This window comes from Schistocerca nitens, chromosome 1 (genome assembly GCF_023898315.1).
Source record: "Schistocerca nitens isolate TAMUIC-IGC-003100 chromosome 1, iqSchNite1.1, whole genome shotgun sequence".
Classification (NCBI taxonomy): domain Eukaryota; kingdom Metazoa; phylum Arthropoda; class Insecta; order Orthoptera; family Acrididae; genus Schistocerca; species Schistocerca nitens.
Window position 1 is genome coordinate 660,705,542 of NC_064614.1, and position 26,927 is coordinate 660,732,468.

Consider the following 26,927-nt stretch of genomic DNA (forward strand, 5'->3'; position numbering starts at 1 on the left):
AGCAATAGTTTTTTAAGGCTCTATCCTCACAGCAGTGACATACATTGCTGAATCACCACTTTCAATTGCTACTTTCATTATTGGCAATTTTCACAGTGTCAGTCTTTTGTGCTGTACAATCTTAGTGTTGAGTTTCTGAATAATAAGTAATAATTGTTTTAGCTGAAGGGAAGCACTAAAACAATGTTTTGATAGTGTAATTCGTATTTTTTATATAAAAGCAACACTGAGTATTCCAGAATTTTGTCTGAAGTCATCACCATTCTATCAAGGCAATAGGGAACTACAATCAGTTAAGGAAATGTCACCAATTGACAAGGAGCTTCTTCACTGTAGGTCTGGCCTTGGTTTTACTGCAGATGCCCAAAATTTGTTCATACCAGAATGCCCTGTTGACGACAAAATTTCAATTTCTGCAACCCATTTGGTAAAGAAAAACATATAACCAAGAAGGCTTGAACACCAGTAAACACGGCGATGTCTGATAGGTTGAAGTTACTGACTGACCAAGTTTTTAAACTTGGTCAGCAAATTTGTACCAAATGTAGACATGAAATTCTTGCTTTACCACTAACAATACATTATCATCACTTGGAGAATCACTACTAAAGATTCAATAGACCAGCAAAAGGGATTCAATGGGACACACAAAGTGCAAATATCTGAAAGCCCAAGGCAGTATTACTAAGGTAATTGCCACAGCTGCTGCTGTGAGCCAAGTAGTTATTGCTCAGCTGCAAATGGAAGAGTGCCAGAAATGTAAAGGTATGGACATCTTAATCGCACAGCTTAAGATTAAACTTTAGACTTCAAGCAATAGCAGTAAAGTTAAAATTTTGACCCTGGTACAAATAGCTGCACTACTGAAAAAATGGGTAAAGAATTTGCTGTTTCAACTAAGATGTTGAAGAAGGCTAGGTAACTAAAGATGGAAGATGGGATTTTGGCAACACTTGCAAATCCAAAAGGGGAAAAAAGCTCACTGATGAAATAAAACAAAAGTCCTCACTTTCTTTGAAGATGAGTTTTCTCGTCTATGTCCAGGCAAAAAGGCTTGTGTTGCAGGAAGAATAAATGGCGAAAGATTCACAAGGGGAAATGCCTGCTCCTTTGTAACATTAAAGAAATGTTCATTGCTTTTGTAAGCAATATGGAAATGAACTAAGCTTCTCAATTTTGTGAGCTCAGGCTGAAACGTAGTACAGCTGGTGCTTCGGGATCACATTCAGAAAGTGTATGTGCAATTCATCAAAATTTCAAATTAATGTTGGCTTCAGCAACATCCATTCAAGATGACTACAAAGATTTGATGAAAAAATGTATGCAGTTTGGAACCAAAAAATTGTATGCTCCAGCTTTGTGAGAAATGTCCAGAAAAAATGCGACTAGATGCTTTTCTTGAAGACTCTTTTAAAGACCATGACTGTGAAGAAACAACAGAATACAATCAGTGGGCCCATGCTGGCACACACACACATTGGAGACTTGCCAGAGAACTGTTAAAGATTTCATGGAGGCATTGATTTTTGAAAATTACTGGTCTAAGAAGCCATCACTTTGTGTCAGAACACCAAATTTTACATCTTGTTGTTGTTGTTGTTGTTGTTGTGGTCTTCAGTCCTGAGACTAGTTCGATGCAGGTCTCCATGCTACTCTATCCTGTGCAAGCTTCATCATCTCCCAGTAACTACTGCAACCTACATCCTTCTGAATCTGCTTAGTGTATTCATCTCTTGGTCTCCCTCTATGATTTTTACCCTCCATGCTGCCCTCCAATACTAAATTTGTTATTCCTTGACACCCACCAAGCGAGGTGGCGCAGTGGTTAGACACTGGACTCGCATTCGGGAGGACGACGGTTCAATCCCGCGTCCGGCCATCCTGATTTAGGTTTTCCGTGATTTCCCTAAATCGCTCCAGGCAAATGCCGGGATGGTTCCTTTCAAACGGCACGGCCGACTTCCTTCCCCGTCCTTCCCTAATACGATGAGACCGATGACCTCACTGTCTGGTCTCCTTCCCCAAAACAACCAACCAACCAACCTTGATGCCCCAGAACATGTCCTACCAACCAATCCCTTCTTCTAGTCAGGTTGTGCCACAAACTTTTTTTCTCCCCAATCCTATTCAATACCTCCTCATTAGTTATGTGATCTACCCATCTAATCTTCAGCATTCTTCTGTAGCACCACATTTTGAAAGCTTCTATTCTCTTCTTGTCCAAACTATTTATCGTCCATGCTTCACTTCCATACATGGCTACACTCCATACAAATACTTTCAGAAACGACTTCCTGACACTTAAATCTATACTCGATGTTAACAAATTTCTCTTCTTCAGAAACGATTTCCTTGCCATTGCCAGTCTACATTTTATATCCTCTCTACTTTGACCATCATCAGTTATCTTGCTCCCCAAATAGCAAAACTCCTTTACTACTTTAAGTGTCTCATTTCCTAATCTAATTCCCTCAGCGTCACCTGACTTAATTCGACTACATTCCATTATCCTCGTTTTGCTTTTGTTGATGTTCATCTTATATCCTCCTTTCAAGACACTGTCCATTCCGTTCAGCTGCTCTTCCAAGTCCTTTGCTGTCTCTGACAGAATTACAATGTCATCGTCGAACCTGAAAGTTTTTATTTCTTCTCCATGGATCTTAATACATACTCCAAATTTTTCTTTTGTTTCCTTCACTGCTTGCCCAATATACAGATTGAATAACATCGGGGAGAGTTGCAGCCGTGACTTATTAAACTGATAGTTCGGTTTTCACATCTGTCAACACCTGCTTTCTTTGGGATTGGAATTATTATATTCTTCTTGAAGTCTGAGGGTATTTCGCCTGTCTCATATATCTTGCTCACCAGATGGTAGAGTTTTGTTAGGACTGGCTCTCCCAAGGCTGTCAGTAGTTCTAATGGAATGTTGTTTACTCCCGGGGCCTTGTTTCAACTCAGGTCTTTGAGTGCTCTTTCAAACTTTTCACGCAGTATTGTATCTCCCATTTCATCTTCATCTACATCCCCGTCCATTTCCATAATATTGTCCTCAAGTACATCGCCCTTGTTTACATCTTAAGCAGCTAAAAAAAATCTTGCAGAAAATGAATTAATTATATTGATAGAGTTTGTTGAGAATTATTCATTTGATGTTCAGGATACTGTGCAAGGATTCCATTGGGAGAAATAGTCAGGCCACATTTCATCCATCTGTTGTCTATTTCAATGGCAAAGAATGTCAGAGTATTAGCATTTGTATGGTCAGCGACTGTTCTGTCAAGATACCATTGCTGTCCGTGCTTTTCAAATAAAGTTGATAACATGTTTAAAGACAGACTGAATACATTAAGAACATTTATTACTTTACTGATGATTCAGTTGCTCAATATAAGAATTTCAAAAATTTCATCAATTTATGCCTGCACGGAAAGGATTTTGGCATCACTGCCAAATAGAATTTTTTTTTTGAACAAGCCATGGTAAATTGCCTTGTGACGGCATTGGGGGAACAGCAAAAGGACTTGCAGCCTGTGCTAGTCTGCAGAGGGCCTTAGATAACCAAATATTGACTCCATATGATTTATTCAAATTCTGTGATGATAGTATGCCAGGTGTAAAGCTTTTTATGAAGCAAAAGAAGAAATTGAAAAAATCCACCCAGATCAAAAACAAGGTGTACCACGGGACATCCAGTATCTGGAATGAGAGAAAAACAATTAATTGTGATCAGCTCAGAATAAGCAGAGTTCCGATGATGCTACAATATTCACAGTTAATGCCTTCGAAGCAGATGAAGAAATTCCAGCAGTCTCAATTCAAAGTTTACAACCAGGACAGTATGCTACTTTTATGTATGGCAATTTTTGGTGGATTGGAAACACAATGAAGTTTGACATGAGGGTCATTCCATGTCAATTCAACCAGTTTGAGAAAATGTTCCAGCTGATAGTCTCAAATTTGGCTAAAATTTAGCACACCAATGCTACCAAGTGTGGAACACTCATGTTCCCCTGCCAATTAGTTCCAGAATTATGGCTTGTGAAAAAAGGTGGCGTGACCCGGAAATTGCAACCCGCATCTGGCAATATATCTTCAGACCCAACTTCAGGTCTTAATATTCCACACAGTCCAGTGACATTTTTACAACCCAGTAACATCCACTTAGAGAACACACTCTATGAATCAAAACAGCACAACATATTTCTGAGGGAAAATAAAAAATTCCAAAATGTGATTAAAAAATGTAATACGTTAAAAGGTACATATTGTAGGTGCCCTCTATGCCAAATATAATTCACTCAAAAAGGTATAAATTTTTTGTGGTAAGCTTAATATGGCCTAAACACACACAGAACTCACCATGCCCATATCAGTCACACAAAGTTACATGCACACGAAAATACTAAAATTTGAAAAATTACCTGAAAAACGTGGCTTTTTGAAGTGTGGTAGCACAAAAGGGACAAGTGATATCCTAGCCAAATTTCAAACACTGCATAAGTAGACCATAATATAATGTGTGGCAAAATTTCAACTTGTTATTGCAATGCATTTATGTACAATAAAAGTTGACAGATGTATTTGGTTACGTTTCTTTTAACACGATTTAGCAAGTAATAGTGATGATGCAGACAGCTTGTTTCAGATAAAGCTGCAGCAATTGTTGGGAACCATTAGGTAACAAAGTTAAACAATGGTAGTTTTCTTGCAGGAACAACAAAGGAAACAAGCAACAATTACAGGTTACTCATGTTTTTAAGATTGTAGTTCAGACTGGTCAGTACTGTTGTGGAAAGTCAGTATGGAGGCAGAAGAGTGTACTAGTGGTGCTTTTGTTCAAACAAGTTGCAGTATTGGTAGAGCACAAGCATCTGAATGTCATAAAACAACATATGGAACAAAATGTGCTATTTGCTTTGTACTGTATTATCTGGACGAATTGGACCAAGATTTGTTGCTATGGAGATCCGGGATACACCCTGTGGGCACAAGAATTACGGTTCCAGGAAACTTTAGTGTTTGTTATCATCATATGAAAGTGTTTCTGGATAAGTATTCTTTCCTACAAAGAAGTTGTTTTGATCCATTTCAGACAGTGAAGTGAAGTGTAGCCTCAGAGAAATTGATATAAAATCAGTATTGAAAGTGAATCAGTGCATGGGACTTAACATGAAACCAGGACAAAAGTTATGTTCCAGGTGTGTTACACAGAGTGTCAGCCACCTACAACCACAGCAGATGAGCAATGAAATACTTCTGTGACTGCTCTTGGTTTGTCTCCCATGAAGACACACAAAGTTTGGAAAAGAGACAGGCCCAGCTATGGTAGAAGAAACCTACAAGAAGCTCAAATGCAATTAAAACACAAAATAGCTGACACACTAATGGTGGAAGAGGAAGAACTATCTGCTCCAAAGGAACAGAAATCGTGCTAGAAATGCTCTGATTTGGACAAAATTGTGCATGATTTGAAAGAAAAATGTGCCATATCCACATCCGAGAAAAAAGTAGCTATTCTTACCTACACTGCAAAGGAATTCAATGTTTCTGCATATATGGTAAAGCAAGCTAGGAAAGTAAAAGCAACCCAATGAGTGCTTCCATAACTTCAGCAGGCTCAGGGTAAGCAGTTGAGTTCAGAAATAAAGATGCTAGTGTCGGAGTTTTATGAAAATAATGACTACAGCCAAATAATGCCTGGAAAAAAGACTACGTAATGGTGAAAATGGGAAATGTACGTGTACAGATGCAAAAAACTGTTGCTATGCAACATATCAGAACTATATGTAGAATTCAAGGAAAAGTATCCCAATACCAAAGTAGTTTTATCATCTTTTTTCAATCTTCGGCCAAAATGGGTTGTGCCTGTAAGTGCAAGGGGCACAATGCTTGTTGCAAGGGGCACAATGCTTGTGTATGTGAGACCCATCAAAATGCTAAGCTGATGTTTGCTGCTATAAAGGATTCTGGTCTGGATTACAAAGGTGCAATGAAGCTGCTAGTGTGTGACATCAGTTCCTACCAGTGCATGATACACAGGTGTGAAAAGTGTCCTGGTAAGGCAAATCTTGTAGAACACATGAATAACAAACTGTATGGTGAACTCCTTATGGATGACGATGAACTTGTTTCTTACTAACAATGGACGCACATGGATCACACAAGTCTTGAAACAAAGCTAAGTACAGTGGAAGATTTTGTTGAAATGTGTTGTCAAAAAATGGACAATCTGACCACACACAGCTTCACAGCAACAGCACAATCGGCTTATCTCCAGTTTTGTAAGGATAATTTGAAACAAGATGAAATTATAGTAATACTAGACTTTTCTGAAAATTATGCATTTATAGTTCAAGGTGCCATCCAAGGACATTTTTGGGACAACAGTCGAGCAACTCTCCAGCCATTTGCGATTTACTATAGAGGTGAATCAGGTGATGTGTCTGTCATGAATCTGTGCATTTTTAGTGACTGTTTAATTCATGATGCCATTTCAGTTCATGCCCACATTCGCACTGTCATGGCATATGTGAAAAACAAGCTGCCTCACATACATTTTGCGAAATACTTCAGTGATGGGGCAGCTAGTCAGTACATAAACTGTAAAAATCTCAAAAATTTATGCATGCATTACCATGATTTTCGGATTCACGCAGAATGGAATTTTTTCGCAACAGGTCATGGTAAAAATGTATGTGATGGTATTGGTGCTACCATTAAGTGTATGGCATCACGAGCTAGTCTGCAGCACCCTACAGGAGGTCACATTCTAACACCTCTTCAATTATTTACCTGGGTACAGAAAAATATCTCTGGCATACAATCATTCTATGTTTCAAAAGATGAGGTGAAATCAGTCGAAGAGTTGCTAAAAAGCAGACTAGAACACGTTAAAACTGTTGCAGGCACAAGGAGCCATCATCACTTCTCTCCAGTGAACTCTGACGATGTGCAGATGAGCAGACTGTCTGGTCACATTGTACACCCCAGGTGTTACATGCTTCACCCACTGTCCCTGCTGTCGAGACATCTTCGCGGGTACTGGGCGCGGTTGGGCCACCCTCTCCCCAAGGGGAGTGGCGGGTTCAGTGGCGTTCACGGCGCATGAGGCGGAGGGTAAATGTGGAGGCTGGCCATGTGGCATCGCCCGCTCTGCCTGTGACTGGACATGTGGCTGCTCCTTCAGCAAGGTCCGAGCAGGCACACGGGGGGAGGGGTTTATTAGTTATTGGGAGCTCCAACGTTAGGCAGGTGATGGAGCCCCTTAGGGAAATAGCGGAAAGGTCGGGGAAGAAGGCCAGTGTTCACTCTGTCTGCTTGCCGGGGGGTCTCGTCCGAGATATGGAGGAGGCCCTACCGGCGGCGATAGAGAGCACTGGGTGCACCCGACTGCAAATTGTTGCTCATGTCGGCACCAATGACTCCTGCCATCTGGGTTCAGAGGTCATCTTCAGTTCGTACAGGCGGTTGGCGGAATTGGTGAAGGCGGAGAGCCTCGCTCGCGGGTTGGAATCAGAGCTAACTATTTGTAGTATCATTCCCAGAACCGATCACGGTCCTCTGGTTTGGAGTCGAGTGGAAGGTTTAACCAGAGGCTCAGACGATTCTTTGGAGATCTGGGGTGCAAATTTCTCGACCTCTGCTATCGGGTGGAGAAATGTAGGGTCCCCCTGAATAGGTCAGGCGTGCACTACATGCCGGAAGCGGCTACAAGGGTAGCGGAGTACGTGTGGAGTGCACATGGGGGTTTTTTAGGTTAGAGAATTCCCTCCCTAGGCCCGACAAGATGCCTCCTGAGATGCGGCAAGGTAGGAGTAGGCAAAATGCAACAGGGAATAACGATATTAATGTGCTAATAGTAAACTGCAGGAGCATCTATAGAAAGGTCCCAGAACTGCTCTCATTAATAAACGGTCACAACGCCCATATAGTACTAGGGACAGAAAGTTGGCTGAAACCAGATGTAAACAGTAATGAAATCCTAAACTCAGATTGGAATGTATACCGCAGAGACAGGCTGGACAGTGAAGGGGGAGGCGTGTTTATAGCAATAAGAAGTGCAGTAGTATCGAAGGAAATTGACAGAGATCCGAAATGTGAAATGATTTGGGTGAAGGTCACGGTTGAAGCAGGCTCAGACATGGTAATTGGATGTCTCTATAGGCCCCCTGGCTCAGCAGCTGTTGTGGCAGAGCACCTGAAGGAAAATTTGGAAAATATTTCGAGTAGATTTCCCCACCATGTTATAGTTCTGGGTGGAGATTTTAATTTGCCAGATATAGACTGGGAGACTGAAACGTTCATGACGGGTGGCAGGGACAAAGAATCCAGTGAAATTTTTTTAAGTGCTTTATCTGAAAACTACCTTGAGCAGTTAAACAGAGAACCGACTCGTGGCGATAACATATTAAACCTTCTGGTGACAAACAGAGGTGAACTATTTGAAACAGTTAATGCAGAACAGGGAATCAGCTATCATAAAGCGGTTACGGCATCAATGAGTTCAGCTATAAATAGAAATATTAAAAAAGGTAGGAAGATTTTTCTGTTTAGCAAAAGTGACAAAAAGCAGATTACAGAGTACCTAATGGCTCAACACAGAAGTTTTGTCCCAAGTACAGATAGTGTTGAGGATCAGTGGACAAAGTTCAAAACCATCGTACAATATGCGTTAGACGAGTATGTGCCAAGAAAGATCTTAAGAGATGGAAAATAGCCTCCGTGGTACAACCACAGAGTTAGAAAACTGCTGCGGAAGCAAAGGGAGCTTCACAGCAAACATAAACATAGCCAAAGCCTTGCAGACTAACAAAAATTACGCGAAGCGAAATGTAGTGTGAGGGGGGCTATGCGAGAGGCGTTCAATGAATTCGAAAGTAAAGTTCTATGTACTGACTTGGCAGAAAATCCTTAGAAATTTTGGTCTTATGTCAAAGCAGTAGGTGGATCAAAACAAAATGTTCAGACACTCTGTGACCAAAATGGTACTAAAACAGAGTATGACAGACTAAAGGCCAAAATACTAAATGTCTTTTTCCAAAGCTGTTTCACAGAGGAAAACTGCACTGTAGTTCCTTCTCTAGAGTGTCGCACAGATGACAAAATGGTAGATATCGAAATAGACGACAGAGGGATAGAGAAACAATTAAAATCGCTCAAAAGAGGAAAGGCCGCTGGACCTGATGGGATACCAGTTCGATTTTACACAGAGTACGTGAAGGAACGTGCCCCCCTTCTTGCAGCGGTGTACCGTAGGTCTCTAGAAGAGCGTAGCGTTCCAAAGGATTGGAAAAGGGCACAGGTCATCCCCGTTTTCAAGAAGGGACGTCGAACAGATGTGCAGAACTATAACATCGATCAGTTGTAGAATTTTGGAACACGTATTATGTTCGAGTATAATGACTTTTCTGGAAACTAGAAATCTACTCTGTGGGAATCAGCATGGGTTCCGAAAAAGACGATCGTGTGAAACCCAGCTCGCGCTATTCGTCCACAAGACTCAGAGGACCATAGACACGGGTTCACAGGTAGATGCCGTGTTTCTTTACTTCCGCAAGGCGTTCGATACAGTTCCCCACAGTCGTTTAATGAACAAAGTAAGAGCATATGGACTATCAGACCAATTGTGTAATTGGATTGAAGAGTTCCTAGATAACAGAACGCAGCATGTCATTCTCAATGGAGAGAAGTCTTCCTAAGTAAGAGTGATATCAGGTGTGCCGCAGGGGAGTGTCGTAGGACCGTTGCTATTCACAATATACATAAATGACCTGGTGGATAACATCGGAAGTTCACTGAGGCTTTTTGCAGATGATGCTGTGGTGTATCAAGAGGTTGTAACAATGGAAAATTGTACTGAAATGCAGGAGGATCTGCAGCGAATTGACGCATGGTGCAGGGAATGGCAATTGAATCTCAATGTAGACAAGTGTAATGTGCTGCGAATACATAGAAAGATAGATCCCTTATCATTTAGCTACAAAATAGCAGGTCAGCAACTGGAAGCAGTTAATTCCATAAATTATCTGGGAGTACGCATTGGGAGTGATTTAAAATGGACTGATCATATAAAGTTGATCGTCGGTAAAGCAGATGCCAGACTGAGATTCATTGGAAGAATCCTAAGGAAATGCAATCCGAAAACAAAGGAAGTAGGTTACAGTACGCTTGTTCGCCCATTGCTTGAATACTGCTCAGCAGTGTGGGGTCCGTACCAGGTGGGGTTGATAGAAGAGATAGAGAAGATCCAACGGAGAGCAGTGCGCTTCGTTACAGGAGCATTTAGTAATCACAAAAACGTTACGGAGATGATAGATAAACTCCAGTGGAAAACTCTGCAGGAGAGACGCTCAGTAGCTCGGTACGGGCTTTTGATAAAGTTTCGAGAAAATACCTTCACCGAAGAGTCAAGCAGTATATTGCTCCCTCCTACGTATATCTCGCGAAGAGACCATGAGGATAAAATCAGAGAGATTAGAGCCCACACAGAAGCATACCGACAATCCTTCTTTCCACGAACAATATGAGACTAGAATAAAGGGAGAACCGATAGAGGTACTCAGGGTACCCTCCGCCACACACCATCAGGTGGCTTGTGGAGTATGGATGTAGATGTAGATGTTATAACTATAGGTTCATGCACAACATGCGTCTTCACAGTGTGTCTGACTCAGGATTCAGAAGCAAAAGCAGCAACATACAACCAGGTTGCTATTTTATTGCTGTTTATTATGACAAATTGTACTTAGGCTGTGTTGCAGAGTGCTTTGAAGCAGAAGGTGATGTATTTGTGAACTTCATGGCACCAGCAGGACCAGCAAGATCATTTAATTGGCCACGTTTGGCAGACAGGTGTTGGATTCCTTTTGAACATATTCTTATGACAGTTCCAGTTCCTACCACAGTGTCATGAAGCCAGTACAATTTGCCACTCAATGTACAGAGTACAGTAGCTAAAGTGTGGGAGAATTTCTGTTCGAAGCACAATTAACTGGTTTTTAGCAGTTAAGGTGCAGTAAACATTAATGATAGGTTGTGTTAATCTGTCTATATGTTGTTGCTTAGTGATGAAACAGTTGTGGGAGAAGATAAGAAGAGGCAGAACAGTTTACGATATGTTTTTACAAAATTGTGTTGTGGAACAATGGCCACATCACCAAATACATCTGTCAACTTCCATTGTACACAAATGTCTTGCAATAACATGCTAAAATTTCGAGATATATGTCATTATGGTCTACTTATGCAGTGTGTGAAATTTGGCTTGGATACCACTTGTCCCTTTTGTGCTACCACACTTCGAAAATCCACGTTTTTCAGGTAATTTTTCAAATTTTGTATTTTCGTGTGCATGTAACTCATTTTTGGTGACTGATATGGGCATGATGAGTTCTGTGTGTGTTTAGGCCACATTAAGCTTACCACAAAAAATTTATACCGTTTTTTGAGTGAATTATATTTGGCATAGAGGGCACCTACAATATGTACCTTTTAACGTATTACATTTTTTAATCACATTTTGGAATTTTTTATTTTCCCTCAGAAATATGTTGTTGATGGATTGATTCATGGAGTGTGTTCTCTAAATGGATGTTACTGGGTTGTAAAAATACCACTGGACTGTGTAGAATAGTTCCAAAGTTATTAAGACCTGAAGTTGGGTCTGAAGATAGATTGCTAGATGCGGGTTGCAATTTCCAGGTCATGCCACCTTCTTTCACAAGTCATAATTCTGGAACTAATTGGCAAGGGAAACTAATACTTTGTACACGAGTGTTCCACACATGGTAGAATTAGTGTACTGAATTTTAGTCAAATCTGAGACTATGAGCTGGAGCCCCTGGTTGAACTGACATGGAATGACCCACGAACAACATGTCCTCATCACCTTTATGCACCCACATGGTCATGCCTGTTCATTCCACTAGTTGACTGCTAAAAATACTTGCTGGATTCCCGAGCAACATATCTTCATGACTTTAGAAGCCCCATCATCATCATCACCAGGAAGACAATACAGTTATCCACGATCTGTCATTGACAAATTTATAGAAGTGCTTAACCAAAAGTGGAACTGACTCTTTAGTATTTTTGTTCTGCAAATTTGCTGTGTTTTGACTATATTTGTTTTTATGTCATGTGTTAAACTAATGTTTGAAACTGACTTATACACTTCAATAAAAATAATTAATCATGGGACTTTATGAGCAAAATATTTGACTTTTCAATCTTCTTGAAGTGCTAAGATGACAACTTTTGAAATGTATTCTTACTCGTCAAACTGAAAGATCCAGGAATTAAACAATATTTCTTTCAAAGTGTAAAGCATTCTTTTTCCAGCTGTAGCAAGAAAGAGTATTGAAGAAAACACAGTTGAGATATTGTCCCCCAAAAATACCCTAAAGTTATCAATTAGAAAATTTTGGCCAACTTTGCAGGTGCATATCTTTTTATCTGGGTATCCAATGTTAATTAAATCTGGTCGATATATAGACATCATAGATATGAATAACCCTCTGAAGTTTTGGTGTGATTGGTCCATATGAAAATTAGCAGTGGTTGGTCAAACCATGGCTCTCAGAATAGCGCAACGAATTTTTTAGCCACTTTAGAGGCTTGTATCTATATTTAGGTAAGGCTAAATCCCTAATTTTTGCCACAGTGTGATTCATCATGAAAAGTTGTCTATGTATATTAACGCAAATGTTTGCTAGAACTTTTAAAAAAGCCTAGCAAACTTGGCACATTTGCACCATTGTACATGATATGGAGGTGAGTAGCCTCTCTTTAAAATCCCCTAAGAATTTAACCACTGAAGATACTGAACTGAAATTTGGTATGTAGCCAACAAAGACCATATAGAACCTTCACACCAAAATTCATTAGATTTGGAGATGGTCGAGTGGGGGCCCCTGTTTCTCTTGACGTGGAATGACTCTGGTGTAAGAATATAATACATTTAGGGAGTAGGAACTGAAGAAAGACCCAAAAGACTGACAACTTTCCTCATTAGTTGCCTCAGGAATGCCATGCGCTTGTCCTCTTCGACCTGGAGAAGTGACGGCCACTTATGGACAGGGTGGTGCAGATCTTCTGGGCTGCAGCTGCAAAATGTGATTCTTAATTCCTATTGTTCTTAATTCCTATTGTTGCGAAAATGCACAGCCTGCTGTAACCTCAGATATTTGCCATTGAAAATGTTTTACCTGTTGCCATCTCATGGCACATTGCTGAATAAACACACTTTAATTAATTCAACTTTAAATAGGATTAAATTGTTATAACGAAAAACTCATTTCACTGAAGAACAGATAATAATTAGAATCCTGTCGCTCTCTCTCAGTAGGCCAGTGAAAGATAAAAAAAGCCCCTTCCCTCTTAACTAACAGTGTGCTGTCATTCTTGGGTTATGCTGGTTCTGAAAGTAGGTTCTGCTACTGTCATTCCAATACTTAAACACCTGATTGACATTCTTAATCGTGTGAAGTTGTATTTTGGACTTAAAGTACAAGGATTGGTTCTACTGAACCTACATATATCAGATGCATGCCCTGTCCAGTAACTTACTGATGATGATCTGCATGACATAAGTGTGCAAACTTGAAGAGAATAGAACAAAGAATACTTATTTTACAGCAACATTAGTTTTTGGGGTGTAGGTTGTGGTGATAGCATGGGCTAAAGTCTGGGTTTGGCTGGAAAGTGACAGTTTGGTTGAGAGTTAGTGAAGCCTATGAATTTTTAGGTGTGGTGAAATACTGATCTGTAGGGTAACCTGAAGTCTAGGTTTGTTTGAATGAATGGTAACAGTTTGGTTGTGAATTGGTAGAGTGTTTTGGTTAATCCCAAGTGTTGACTTAATAAGCCCATACCTCTGACACATCAGAAAGTTGGCTGAAATGTAGTAGATAATGCATTCATACATGGTGTTATACCCTGATATTACTGATACAAACCATCAGTTTTTAATTTTTTTGTGATTAAATGATGCTATATCTCTTAATTGGCCTTATGCTTTTTCTACACAACTTTGCTTCATTGAACCAAGATATGCCCTCTCCCACTTACTGTTTTAGTGCGCTTGTTATTTTGCCATCTGCCTCAACTGGTGCGGTTCAAGACTCAGACCTTCTCCTTGTAGTGCCATTTATTTTGCAAAGACTCAGAAGTGTTGTGCTTACGTCTGCCTTGGCTTCATTTACAGAGTCAATAAATTATTTACTTGTAATAATAAGGAATTTTTTAAGTATCATAAATATTAGAAAGCTTTTAGAAAAATGAGTTTCTCAGTTTGTTTAAATTTTACATAATTTTGTATTGTTTCTCTGTAATTCGTCTTTCTCCTCTTAAGATTTGTGAATGTATGTGTAGTTGGAAGCTGTATCCAAATTTCTGTTCAGTTAATAATTAGTTATTTTGTTTTCTTTTTGACCAGACATCTGATTTTTTAAAAAATTGGTTACTTACATATTCTGGCATTTCTGTTATTTGTGCAGTCCAAGCTGCAACTCAGCATTGTGGCTCATGGGAGTGAGTATAAATAGGAAATGCCTTTATGGTCACACTCATCAGCTACCGTGCGATATGTCAGCATGGAGTGTGGGAGTTGTATTATTTCAGCATCCATTTTTACGAATAATTTAACACTGTCATAGACAGTGTGCTGATGAGAAGGTCATGGGCATGTACGATGGCAGCATTTCTGAATTACTGAACGTTAGGTTGTATGAAGATGGGCCAGGTGCCAACTGGCGGAGACCAGACTTATAGCCATTACTTATGTTCAGAACCAATCTTGAGCAAGCTTCTAGAAGCAGTTGATGTGCCACAAATACTCTAAATTTCCTTGGCATGCTGCAAAATTGACCCTGGGCATTTCCTTTCACTTGGTTTGCTAGTTTTGTTTCCCTTTCTTCTCCAGTCAAATTATATTGTTTGCAACATTTGTTGTTCTTGAATGAGTCTTTTCCGTGTGTTAAAAGAAATGCACATTTCCAAGAATGTGTTTGTGGAAAAGAATTCCCTAGTGAGGCTTAGTTTGCCAATAAAACCTCTTTATCCTGTTGAGCTGTATATCATCTTTTTCTTGGCCTTTTAGGTATTCAGTTTATGATGATGATTTGGGTGTTCCGTTGCATAGTTAAGTTATAATCTTACAAAAAAGATGTTAGGGAAGTAGATAACATTTTTATAAAAATGTTTTACCTGAAATTGATGTCGGTAGCCTACATTGTAAATTGTGCTATAAGATGTACGTTCTGATAATGCTTACCAGTATACAAAGTGACATTAATTCAGTGTTGCAATAGTTTATAGTTTGAGTATAATTTTAATAGATCGAAACTATGATGATGTGCTTCAAATAACGTCGTGGCGGAGATTATTATTGTGATATTCGTTTTTTATGTGAGACATCTGTAGTGTGAATGGTAAGGTCACTTCGTAATATGAACTTAAAAAAAATTAAGATAATCTTAAAATTTATTAATTAGCTTTCTTATACATTTGACTTACCGCTATGTGCATTGATGGTGTTTGGGAAAACAAATATAAGTTTTTGGAATGCGGAGCATTTAGCAACCACATAAAAGAAAATATAAAAAATCTTGATTGAGATTGTCACTCTACAGCGGAGTGTGTGCTGATGTGAAACTTCCTGGCAGATTAAAACTGTGTGCCAGACCGAGACCCGAACTCTGGACCATTGCCTTTTGCAGGCAAATGCCATACCATCTGAGCTACCCAAGCACGACTCACGCCCTGTCCTCACAGCTTTAATTCTGTCAGTACCTCGTCTCCTACAGAAGAGCTTCTGTGAATGTTGGAAGGTAGGAAATGAGGTACTGGCAGAAGTAAAGCTGTGTGGACGGGGTGTGAGTCGTGCTTGGATAGCTCAGATGGTAGAGCACTTGCCCGCGAAAGGCAAAGTTCCCAAGTTAGTCTCGGTCCGGCACACAGTTTTAATCTGCCCGTAAGTTTCACAGAAAAAATCTTTTTCTGTAGAAGCAAAGCTTGATAATTTTTAGCGTGTTTTACTTGCAGGATCGTGATGAATATAAATTTCAACTAAATGACTGCAAAAATAAAATAAAAGAACTGAAGGAGGAGCTTGAAGCAACAAGACTGAACCAGACACAGCACAATATATCCATAGCAGCAGATTTATCTCAAATCAATGAAAGGGTAAGCAATATATGGTCATAATTTACACGTGTTCCTGCTAACAATTAGTGTATAAAGTAGGTTCCTTTCCTTGCAGCAGTTGCAAATCCAGTAACTGCATCAAAAAATTGATACCATTTGAATATTCTTATATGTGGATGAATAAATTAGTTTATTTGCTTATAAACACACAAGCTCATTTGGTGGTAGGATTTTAGGTTTAGAAAACTTTTGCGTTCATATCCCTATCCCTTGTTTGGTGTTAATTCACATTCTAAATATGGTTACAGAATTACTCTTTAGTGGTAAAATTAAGCCACAAAGAACTCGAATAAACTAGTGTAGGACAAGTTTCCCATCCTAGACAAATGTAAGGTAATGCTTTATTGCTAATGACCTCAACACCACACCCAAGTTGAACACTAGTCTCCTTGAAATAGGGCCATATACACTAAATAAATACCCTTCAATGGTATAGTTAAGAGATAAGTAAATTTGTTCTGTTTTGGGCACTAAGTTTGCTGCTGATCATTCCTTTTTTGAAACTTCAATTTTACTTGTACACCATTCCTTTTTTAAAATTCATAAATGTCCTTAATGTATAATACATTCCCATTTTATATTAAAATTCATAAAGGTTTCTAAAGAATGAATGCGCCACGACAACAAGAAAGTACTTCAGAAGCCCGAAATAACGCAGTTGTTGGGGGACATGCTTCCACGTTATATCATACCGATGGTATATTGAGAGTGAACTGTGTAATGACAAAATATGCATGGAATATTAGGAAGAACACACAATGCAATATTATATATGCTATACAATAGTGTATTTACATTTAAAGAACATTAGAAGTAAAACATTTCAGAAATTTATCAAAAAGGGTACAGAAATTAGACGAACTTTGCTCAGATGTCAAACAGTAACACAAGTCTCAATACGGTTTATAAAGTATACTGTCACCTACAGTATGATAATTTACAGTGCTACCTGCAAACTACAGTACGTCATTATTCTGCTGCTTTAAAGAAGTCAGTTAACTTTCTTTGGCAGGTCATTTCACACAGTTTCTTTAGTGCCTATTGTTTTGTGCTCGTCTTGTGCAACAACTCAGTTCGATTTGGTTCACTCTGTTGCTCCATCCACATTATCACTTTGATTATATTATCCGATATTTTGTGTGTACTGGGATCATCATCTATACTTTCTTTTTTAGCTTCTTCATCGCCATCACTGACTGCTTCACTAATCTCATTTCAAACAGCATCAATAATCTCATTGTCATCTATGATCTCAAAAATTAGTCCTTCATTATTGATGACTAACAAGTGGTTGAAGTCTTCTAGATCAATATTGCGCTGTAAAACATCACATGCAGACTGGATGTCGCCACTATTGAAATCTATGTCAATACAGTGTTCATCTGTTCATTTTCTTCAATGGAACATTTTTTCCAGCAATTCCTAATAGTGGTTGGACCAATGCTTTGCCATGCCAAGCCTACTGAATGTGCAACACTAAGAATTTACAGATTTCTAGGACATTTTCTCATCTGAATTTATTATTCAAGCAAGCAATTCACTGCGATCACGAGTCTCAAATGCTCGTATTATGCACTGATCCAGCAGCTGAATTAATTCTGTCATGTGTTTTTGGCAAAAACAAAGCTTTTATTTTTCCATGTTCTGATTGCAACACATCAGCAGGTAGATGAGCTGGACAGTGATGAAGGATTAGTAGAGCTGCTTCTCTGAGCTTGAGTAAATGTAGGTGCTGTCTCACTGATGGAACAAACTCTTCTTGAAACCAGTTGGTAAAACTGTCACACATCATCCAAGTATTCTTTGAATGCCTGTAAGTGAATTGTAAGGATGACATGTTTACTTGCTTACCTTGGTCTCTTACTTTCACCTGTTTTTCAGCTTACTGCTGCCCAATTTATTTGTGGCAAGGAGGAGGGTTATTATGTATACTCATTTTCTAACCTGCCCCCCCCCCTCCACACACACACACACACACACACACACACACACACACACACACAGTTCTGGTTGGAAGCAATCAATAGTAAAGCACAGTTCCATCACAATTATACACTTGATGATCATTTAAATGTTCGTCTACCATTGCTTTATGTAGAATTTCAGGAAACAAGCAGATTAACTGTTCAAAGACCTTCCTTCTCATTCAGCGGTTGTTAGGCGAATTTTTATAGTAACATTTCAATCTTAAAATCCGTCACTCAAAAGCTATAAAAGCTTTGTTGCCATGTAAATCAAAGCTGAAATTTTTCAGCTTGGGCTCGCAAAATGGCTCTCACCTTCACTTCTCTTTATTAAAAACTTCCTTTAATGGCATTTGTCAAGTTCACTTGCCTTTTCTTAGGCAATCTTCTGTTCATTCCCACACTTCAATAGTATTTAAAGAACTTGTAAGTTTGTCTTCTTTCACTCATCCGCTGATTGTTCCTTCAGGTATACCAACTCACTTTATAAGCTTGCTAAAGTTTCATCATTCTTCACATAATGAATAATTTTTAGTTTATCATACACAGAATGCACTTTCTGTTTCTGTGACATCATAACAAGCACACAGAAACCTAGACAATGAATGAATAATTTGATCCTCATGCTGGTTATGCTGATTTAGATTATTGCCAAGCACTATGGCATAGTCATTATGTTGACCATGTCGCTATGTTAATTGAGATGTGTGTATTCAAAGCTTCTGTCCAGCAATGATCCTGAGATGACAAACCAAAGGTTGAGTTTAATTAAAATAATTAGTGAAATATTTTACATATTTCAAACTCAAACAGAATCAGAAGTTTTCAAAATTTGAACTAAAAAGGTTGCTGACTTGAGTGAACAAAAATGACATCAGAATTAACTCCAAGTAATCCGACTGTTCTTTTAATCCCTTTACAAAGGATTACTGTCAAAATTTGAAAAATGCTGGAGGGAATTGTTTGATTTTTTTTTAGTAGCGTGTAGAACATTGAAAACATTGCCTTTGTTCGTCGGTGTATTAGCTAGTTTTGAGAGAAATATTCTGAGATTATGGCAGTGAGTGCTATAAAGTGAACTGATATTATGTGTGTCTCTGGATTAATTGCAGAGACAGAGAAATGTATCAAATGTGGTGGTGAAATGAATATGCAGTCAGTCTGCGCGAGCACACGAAGTACATAGATCAGTGGTTTTTACTTAACTCATTGGAGAAGGCAGGTGGATCATTGTTTATATATGATTGTGGCATGTTCAACATGTTAATAATCAGTGATACACCTACATCTCCCCATGATTTAATTAACAAACATTTATCCACTCTCTTGGTCTGCTCTCGCAGACAGTTTGCATAGCAAGACAGAGAAGAAAAATATTTTGGTGCTCTTTCGAATGTATTGGGGGTTTCGACACTGTCCTTGGTTTTCAGATAGTAGCACAGTGTAAACAGCTGTGACTCAAACAAAGAACAATTAATTTTATAATCCTCATTTACAGCAACACGGCACTCTTTCTTCTGAATGTATTGCTTCAAAACACGTGGTCTGCCTGCAGCTCTCATTGTCCGTGTAACAAACAGCTGACACACCTTCTTTTGTTCCCATCGTACCTCAAGGCAAGTGCGGACAACATTCCTGCACAAAACCACTTAAGTACTCTAGCGACCCTATTCGAGACTTATTGGTAAAAGATACTGAAATCATACGTATGCATAGTCTCTTTAAAGTGCACACAACTTTGTCCAATAGCTAGAAATACATCCAACAGTTTTCTACTAAATGTACTTTTATGCTGCACAACACTTCGTTCATATGGTGAGTAGCGATATAGCCATACAAAAATTATTCGAGAAAAGACTCAACACTGCTTACTACGGTACAGTGTGATCTGTGAAGACCAACTAATAATACCCACGAATCAGTCTGTGACCAGGAGGTGTTTGATTAGTGCATAACTGATTGCATGATAATATTGTCAGTCGTTCCCTCAAAATATGTTGAAACCTGTATTTCATTATGTGGGAACACACTCTATACATTCAGAACCTTGCCCTTGATTATGTTCAACTGACACACTTGAAATGCATTATTGAGGTTACTGAAATGCCACAGCGTATCGTATTTAGTGCACATTCATACTTGTAGAAGAAATACATGAAGGGAAAGAAATCAATGGTATCAAAAAATTGTCGAGGGAACTATAAAGTTGAGACACAGAATTGCTGACCAAGTTCTGTATTCAGAAAGTGAAAAATTTAGTCCTGCCAGTAGACATGTGTCACACTCAACGGACCTATCCTACCTTTCAGAACTATTATTTCCTTCCTCTGGGATGAGAGAGAGATAGATGGGGAATGCATACAAAGGAAGGGCAGTTCATGTAGACCACAGGATGAGACGGTTTCACCAATTATGAAGACGAGATGAGACAAAGATGGAGAAAGGGATGTGTCATAGAACATGAGGTCAAAGATAGTACATTGGTAAGCGCAGTCCCAGCTTCAGTCCGGTGGTGGTGGTGGTGGTGGTGGTGGTGGTGGTGGTGGTGGTGGTGGTGGTGGAGGCAGGGGTAAGAATGACAAGGTGAGAGATAAAAATGTTTTTAGAGGAAGAATGATTGCTGAAAATAGAAACTAGTTGTTGTAAAACTAAGAAACTCTTTTGCGTGGTTTATGTTCATCGTCAGGATTTCCTTCCAGTGAGGCGGGTAGGAACTTAGTGAACGATATGCCTCCATTGGTTTCTGTCCTGGTATAACTTTTCCCTCTCCACTACATATCATGTGACTCCTCTCCTCTTGAGATCTTCCTTAATCTGGCGTGTCCATCTCTTTCTAGGCCACCCAATTGGTCTTCTTCCTGGTACCTCCATCTCCAGGAGTCAATGTCACCTGCAGGTCTCTCTTTACATATTCATTTCTGACTCCCCCCCCCTCAGTTTTTTGTAGAGCTGACCTAAGGAACTTCATTTCATGTGCTTGTATTTGACTCTCTTATGACACAAGCCTCTAGACTATACATCATGATTGGCAGGAGATAAGTTTTATACGTGATCTGTTTGGCTCTTTGAGGGACTTTCTTGCCCCAGGTTAGATTTCGTTGTTGGTGGAAGAAGCTAGATCCTTTTGTTGTTCTGTTTAAGACTTCTAGTTTTGAACTTCCATTGCATGATATGATGCTACCCAGATAATTGAAGCTTTTCACACATTCAACCTTCTCCCACTATGATGTGACAAGGGGTGGGTGCACTGTTCATCTTCATTTGCCACTGCCTTGTTCTTTCTCACAGTTAACTTGAATTTTTTAAATTTTGTGTTCCATTAATCTAGTCTCCTCTGAACCTCCATTTCGGTCTCTCCCGAAATGGCGATGTCATCAGCAAAATCAGAAGCATTGAGACCTTCATTTTCTTCTTCCTTAATTTTTTTCATGACTGTGTCCGTAAGTGTAATGAAGAGTAAAAGGGATAGCAAACTGTCTTGCTGAACACCTCTCTTTGTCTTAAACGATTTTGATCTTCCACCTCCTACATGTACACTGCTCTCAACCATAGTACAGCATCTGGACTTTTTTAATTAATGAATCAGGAACATTGTTTTCTGAAGCATTCCCATATTTTATCCCTTGGTACACTGTCATATGCTTTTTTCAAATCCACGAATACGACTATAAAGTCCTTTCCTTTTTCCCAATATTTCTCGATTAACTGATGGAGGGAGAAAATGAGATCTTTTGTTCCCCTATTACTTCTGACCCCATGCTGTCGTTCCTCTAATTGGTGTTCTAGAATTTTCCGCTATCTTTTTGTAATGAGCTTTTCTGTTATCTTAAGGCAGTTTGATAACAGTGTGACTCCTCGGTAGTTGGTGCATTTCTTTCTACTACCTTTCTTGTACAGTGGTATTATAATTCCTTTTTTCCATTCATCTGGCTCTTTGTTTTCTTTCCATGTCACCCCCAGTACTCGGTGTAACCATTGTATTCCGTGGATTCCTGCGGCTATAATCATATCCGCTGTTAGCTCATCTACTCCAGCCGCCTTCCCACTTTTCATCTGTTTCAGGGAATTCTTAGTTTCTAACCAAGAGATTGGATCCTGCTCTTCCTCTAATTCAATGACTTCGGTGTCACTTTCTTGTGCACCTTCCCCATTCAGTAAGATTTCAAAATAATTCATCTCTTCTGATACCTTCAATGTCCCTGATAATATCCCCATCCTCTGTTTCAATCTCTATCAGATCTTTTACATTTCAATAACCCATACAGCAGTTTTTGGTTCCCTTTGCTATCCTGCTCTAGTTTCTGGGTGAATATTCCCCTCTCTTCTCCTTTTCTTCTGTCACAATTCTCTTTGCCTGGAGTTTCTTTTGTCAGTATTCCTTCTCTAGTGTTGTCACATTGTGTTCATCTTTTGGTACCAGCCCCTGGTTTTGTTTTCTTTTTTCAAACTCCATGTTTTTCTTTGCCATATTACATTTTTTACTCTATCATTTCACCAACTGGTTTCTTTGTCTTTCACTTTACCCTTTGTTTTGCTGCATATCTACACAGCACTGTTAACTATTGATGTTTTAAATAGGTTCCACTCTTCCTCTACACTACCCTTTGAGTTTTTGGCAATTTTTGTGCTACTAGATTTTGGAAACTTTTCTTATTTTTTTTCTTCTTTCAACTTCCACTCCTTAATTTTTGGCATTCTTTGTATAGCATTCAAACTTTTCATCTTATAATGTAGATCAGCTACTAGTAACCTGTGGTTGCTATCCAAGTGCTCAGTTGGTATGACGTTTTTTGCCTATAACTGTCTTAGATTTGCCATCCCAGCCATATCTAGTAATCTTATGGCTATCTTGTTTCTTGAAGAATGTATTCTTCGCTAAAAGATGATTCCTTATGCACAGATATAGAATTTCTTCGCCCTCAACATTTCGTCTTCCATATCTTCCATATCTGTGCCGAACTGAGCATTCAGATGCCCAACTATCGTAATGTTATCTTATTTTACTTGGTCTTCCAGTTGTTCAAGGAATTTAGTTTATTTCCTACTGCACCCTTGCTGAGGTGCGTACACTTGGAGTATAGGAAAACTATTCTTTCCCATGGTCAGTCTTGCTCCAATTATCCTTTCACTTACAAAGCTCACATCTGCAACTGGGTCAATGTCTTTGTGAAACACAAACCCCACTCCATTTTTTGCCTCTTTATTGTAACCCTGCCAGTATAATTTCTACCAACCTCTCAGCGACCCTGCCAGTATAATTTGTACCCACCTCTCAGCAATTTAGAGTTTTTTTCCCTTCCACTTGGTCTCTCATAATCCAAGGATATGAATCTTTCTCCTTTCCATCATGTCTGCAACCTCTTTAGTGTCCCCTGTCAAGGTTATTACATTTAATGTTCCCACTCTCAACTTGTTTTTGTCTTTTTGTTGGGTTCTAGTTTTCTGTTCTTGTTTAGTGTATCTTCTTGCATTCCTCGGTTATTCTTCAGGCTGTGAAGAGCTGTCATCCGTTCCAGGGGAACAAGAAGTGCTGTCTACATTAAGTATTTTTAATCTGGTGCTTGTTCTTTGATTGAAAGCAATGATAACTTTTTCTCATCTACTGGCCTGCTAAGCCTAACGCATCTGAGGAAGTTCTTTCTGGGTTAACTTCCTCAGCCCTTGAAGATCCCTTTTCACCACAAGGCAGTGGATCCACTCCTAATTTGCCCTTAGGAGGGAAAGGGTGACTCCTCTGCTAGCTGCGCCGTACCAAGGATGTTCTTATCCACCGTAGCTGCTGTTAAGGACTTCACCGTATCCCTGGCAAGGGTTTGTAATGGTAAGGAAAAGGAGAGGTTTAGGATAGGATAGGAGACAGGCTAATATAGGTCGTTGTGGGACACACTTCGTCTGGCTCCTCCCCTTTGACCTGTCCGGCATGGCATGGGTGACCCTGCTGGTAGCTATGCTACCGCCGGCATAGCCCTCCGGATGCAGAGCACGCAAACCACCTCGTCCACACGGATAGTGCTACGTTAAGGCAGTTGCAAATAATTTTTTGTATACAGAACGTAAGTACTGGTTACCACTTCTGTGTCATTATTTAATGAAAGGTATTATGATGTTCTGGTATGATGACAGCATTAAACAAGATAATTATGATTTTGATACTGATATTCCAGTGTGATATAAAAACATTAGTCCAGTTAATTCTTGATTTATCATCTTCAGTTGCCCAAAATTAACAAGATCTTTCAGATGAGATCATAATAGTGCATTGTATGTATGGATATTCCAAATAAGATTTTGATTTCGAGATTGATGCCATCACTGCCCTTTCCTTTTGTAAAGACTGACATTAAATTGTCTTAACATTGTGACAAATCTTTTACTTTGTCTACATTTTGAAAACGTTTCCAATTGCGTTTCAAACTAGCTTCGTGCTTTTACTGTAAAGTGCAGCAATGGGTTAATGTGTAATACACACCTAATGGCACTGATGCCTTCTCTGATTGCATCCATTGCACCAATATGCAAAACATATTCAGTGTTACATGCAGTTATTAGGGGACCAGAACAGATGAAGCAGACATATTCCTTCAGTGCACTTCATGCTGCTCAGTGGCAACATCTGGAAGGTAAAATACTTTTAGTAACAGCAACTGCATTTAGTGTCACTAATTGAAGGGAAATGACCCACATCTAGAAGACTGTGGTCTTTGCCTCTTTAGCATATAAGGGGAAAACAGTGTAATTCTCCACAATTGGTAGAGTTAACTTCTGTAGACAAGAGTGGTGGTAAGTCAGACCTCAATACTCTTGAAGTAACATGTATAAGGCACACAAACAATAATTTTCTATACAGATGATAGAGCAACCATCATTTTTATTTGTAAATATTTTTTGTTAAAAGTAGCATTTTGAATGCTTGAGAAGTTATTTCACATCATGATTTTAAAAAGAAAGATATATTTTCTCACTTTATTAATTAATGGAGTATGAATGCACCTGGTTATTAGCTCTGTACAAATCTAGACTTATAATAATGCCACGAATTTCAGTTTAATCGTGCAATTTGATTTATTCAGGACATTATAAAAAGAAATTCTGTGCAACTTATTGTGTCTTGTATGAATGTGTTGGTGTCTGTTCTTTTGGACACGTCTGAAAGAAAAAGATACCATGCATTCGTATAATTAATTCACCTCGATGGGCTGTGAATCCACAACCTTCAGTGTGGATTTACAACAATGGCAGACATCTGATGGAAATCTAGAATTAGCAAGCATGGAGGATGTAGAACGAGACTGATAACACTTTTTCCCTTCCATTCCATTCCCTTTCCTTTCTCTCCCCTCGATTTTCAGTTTGTATAATTATTGCATCTTGTTACATAGGAAACACTGGAAAGTTTATGTGCCCTAAGAAACAAAAATATCAAACAAGTTTCATTAAGAATCTGGCATATGGTCAGAAACAGAATTAACATATGAATTTCATGCAGTGGATCATCATAAACGGTAAAATTGCGAGCTGTGATTCCAGCATAGGAAGTTGTACTAGACCTATCTAATTTACAAAGAGTGGGCAAGGAAAGATAAAGCACTGACATTATGAATGATCCATTTCAACATTCCTCTCCCTCCATCTCGCCAGATCTACACATTGCCTCTCCCTCTGTAAAAAGGGATGTGGCTCTTGTGGGGTGCATGCATTTTGTGATCAGTCATAACGTGTTGTAGGTAAATATTGATGTCATAGATATACGAGGGGCATTTGAAGAGTCCGTGCAAAAATGTAAAAACTACTTAAGAGTTTCGGGTAAACCTTTTTTGTTTTTCGACATAGTCTCCTTTTAGACTTATACACTTTGTCCAACGCTATTCTAATTTGTTGATCCCTTCCGAATAATAGGAATTGTCCAAGTCTGCAAAATAGCTATTAGTTGCTGCAGTCACTTCCTCATTTGAATAAAATCTTTGTCCCACCAGCCATTTCTTCAAATTGGCGAACAAATAGTAGTTTGAGGGAGCCAATTCTGAAGAATAGGGGGGGATGTGAAATGAGCTGGAATCCTATTTCCAATAATTTTGCGACCACAACTGCTGAGGTGTGTGCTGGTGCATTGTCGTGATGGAAAAGGACTTTTTTGCGGTCCAATCTCAGGCGTTTTTCCTGCAGCTCGGTTTCCAAATGGTCCAATAATGGTGAATAATATGCACCTGTAGTAGTTTTACCCTTTTCCAGATAGTTGATGAGGATTATCCCTTGTGAATCCCAAAAGACAGTCGCGATAACCTTCGTGGCCGAAGGACTGGTCTTCGCCTTTTTTGGGGTGCAGATTCTCCCTTGGTAACCCATTGTTTAGATTGTCATTTGGTCTCAGGAGTATAGTAATGTATCCATGTTTCATCCACAGTGACATAGCAACACTTTAAGTCCTGTGGATTCTTCCTGAACAGCTGCAAACCATCCTTGCAACACTTCACACAATTCTGGTTTTGGTCAAGCATAGCAATCACAGAACCCATCTTGTGGATAGCTTTCTCATGTCCAAATGTTTTTGCAAAATATTATGTACCTGTTCATTCGAGATGACCACAGCACTAGCAATCTCACACACCTTAACTCTTCTGTCATCCATCACCGTATCATGGATTTTATCAATGATTTCTGGAGTCGTAACCTCCACAGGGCATCCAGAACATTCAGCATCACTTGTGCCCATGTGGCCACTCCGAAAATTTGGAAACCACTTATAAACTGTTCTAATCG

General features: G+C 39.2%; 1 protein-coding gene across 2 annotated transcripts in view; it reads left to right on the plus strand.

The window, feature by feature from the left end:
- LOC126259052 (centrosomal protein of 112 kDa-like) overlaps positions 1 to 26,927 on the plus strand; it is a 166,976-nt gene that overhangs the window by 12,207 nt on the left and 127,842 nt on the right. For both annotated transcript variants that reach the window (XM_049955692.1, XM_049955691.1), the window contains exon 3: positions 16,045 to 16,185. In XM_049955692.1, the coding sequence (XP_049811649.1) occupies positions 16,045 to 16,185 (141 nt within the window). The remainder of the gene's footprint in view (positions 1 to 16,044; positions 16,186 to 26,927) is intronic.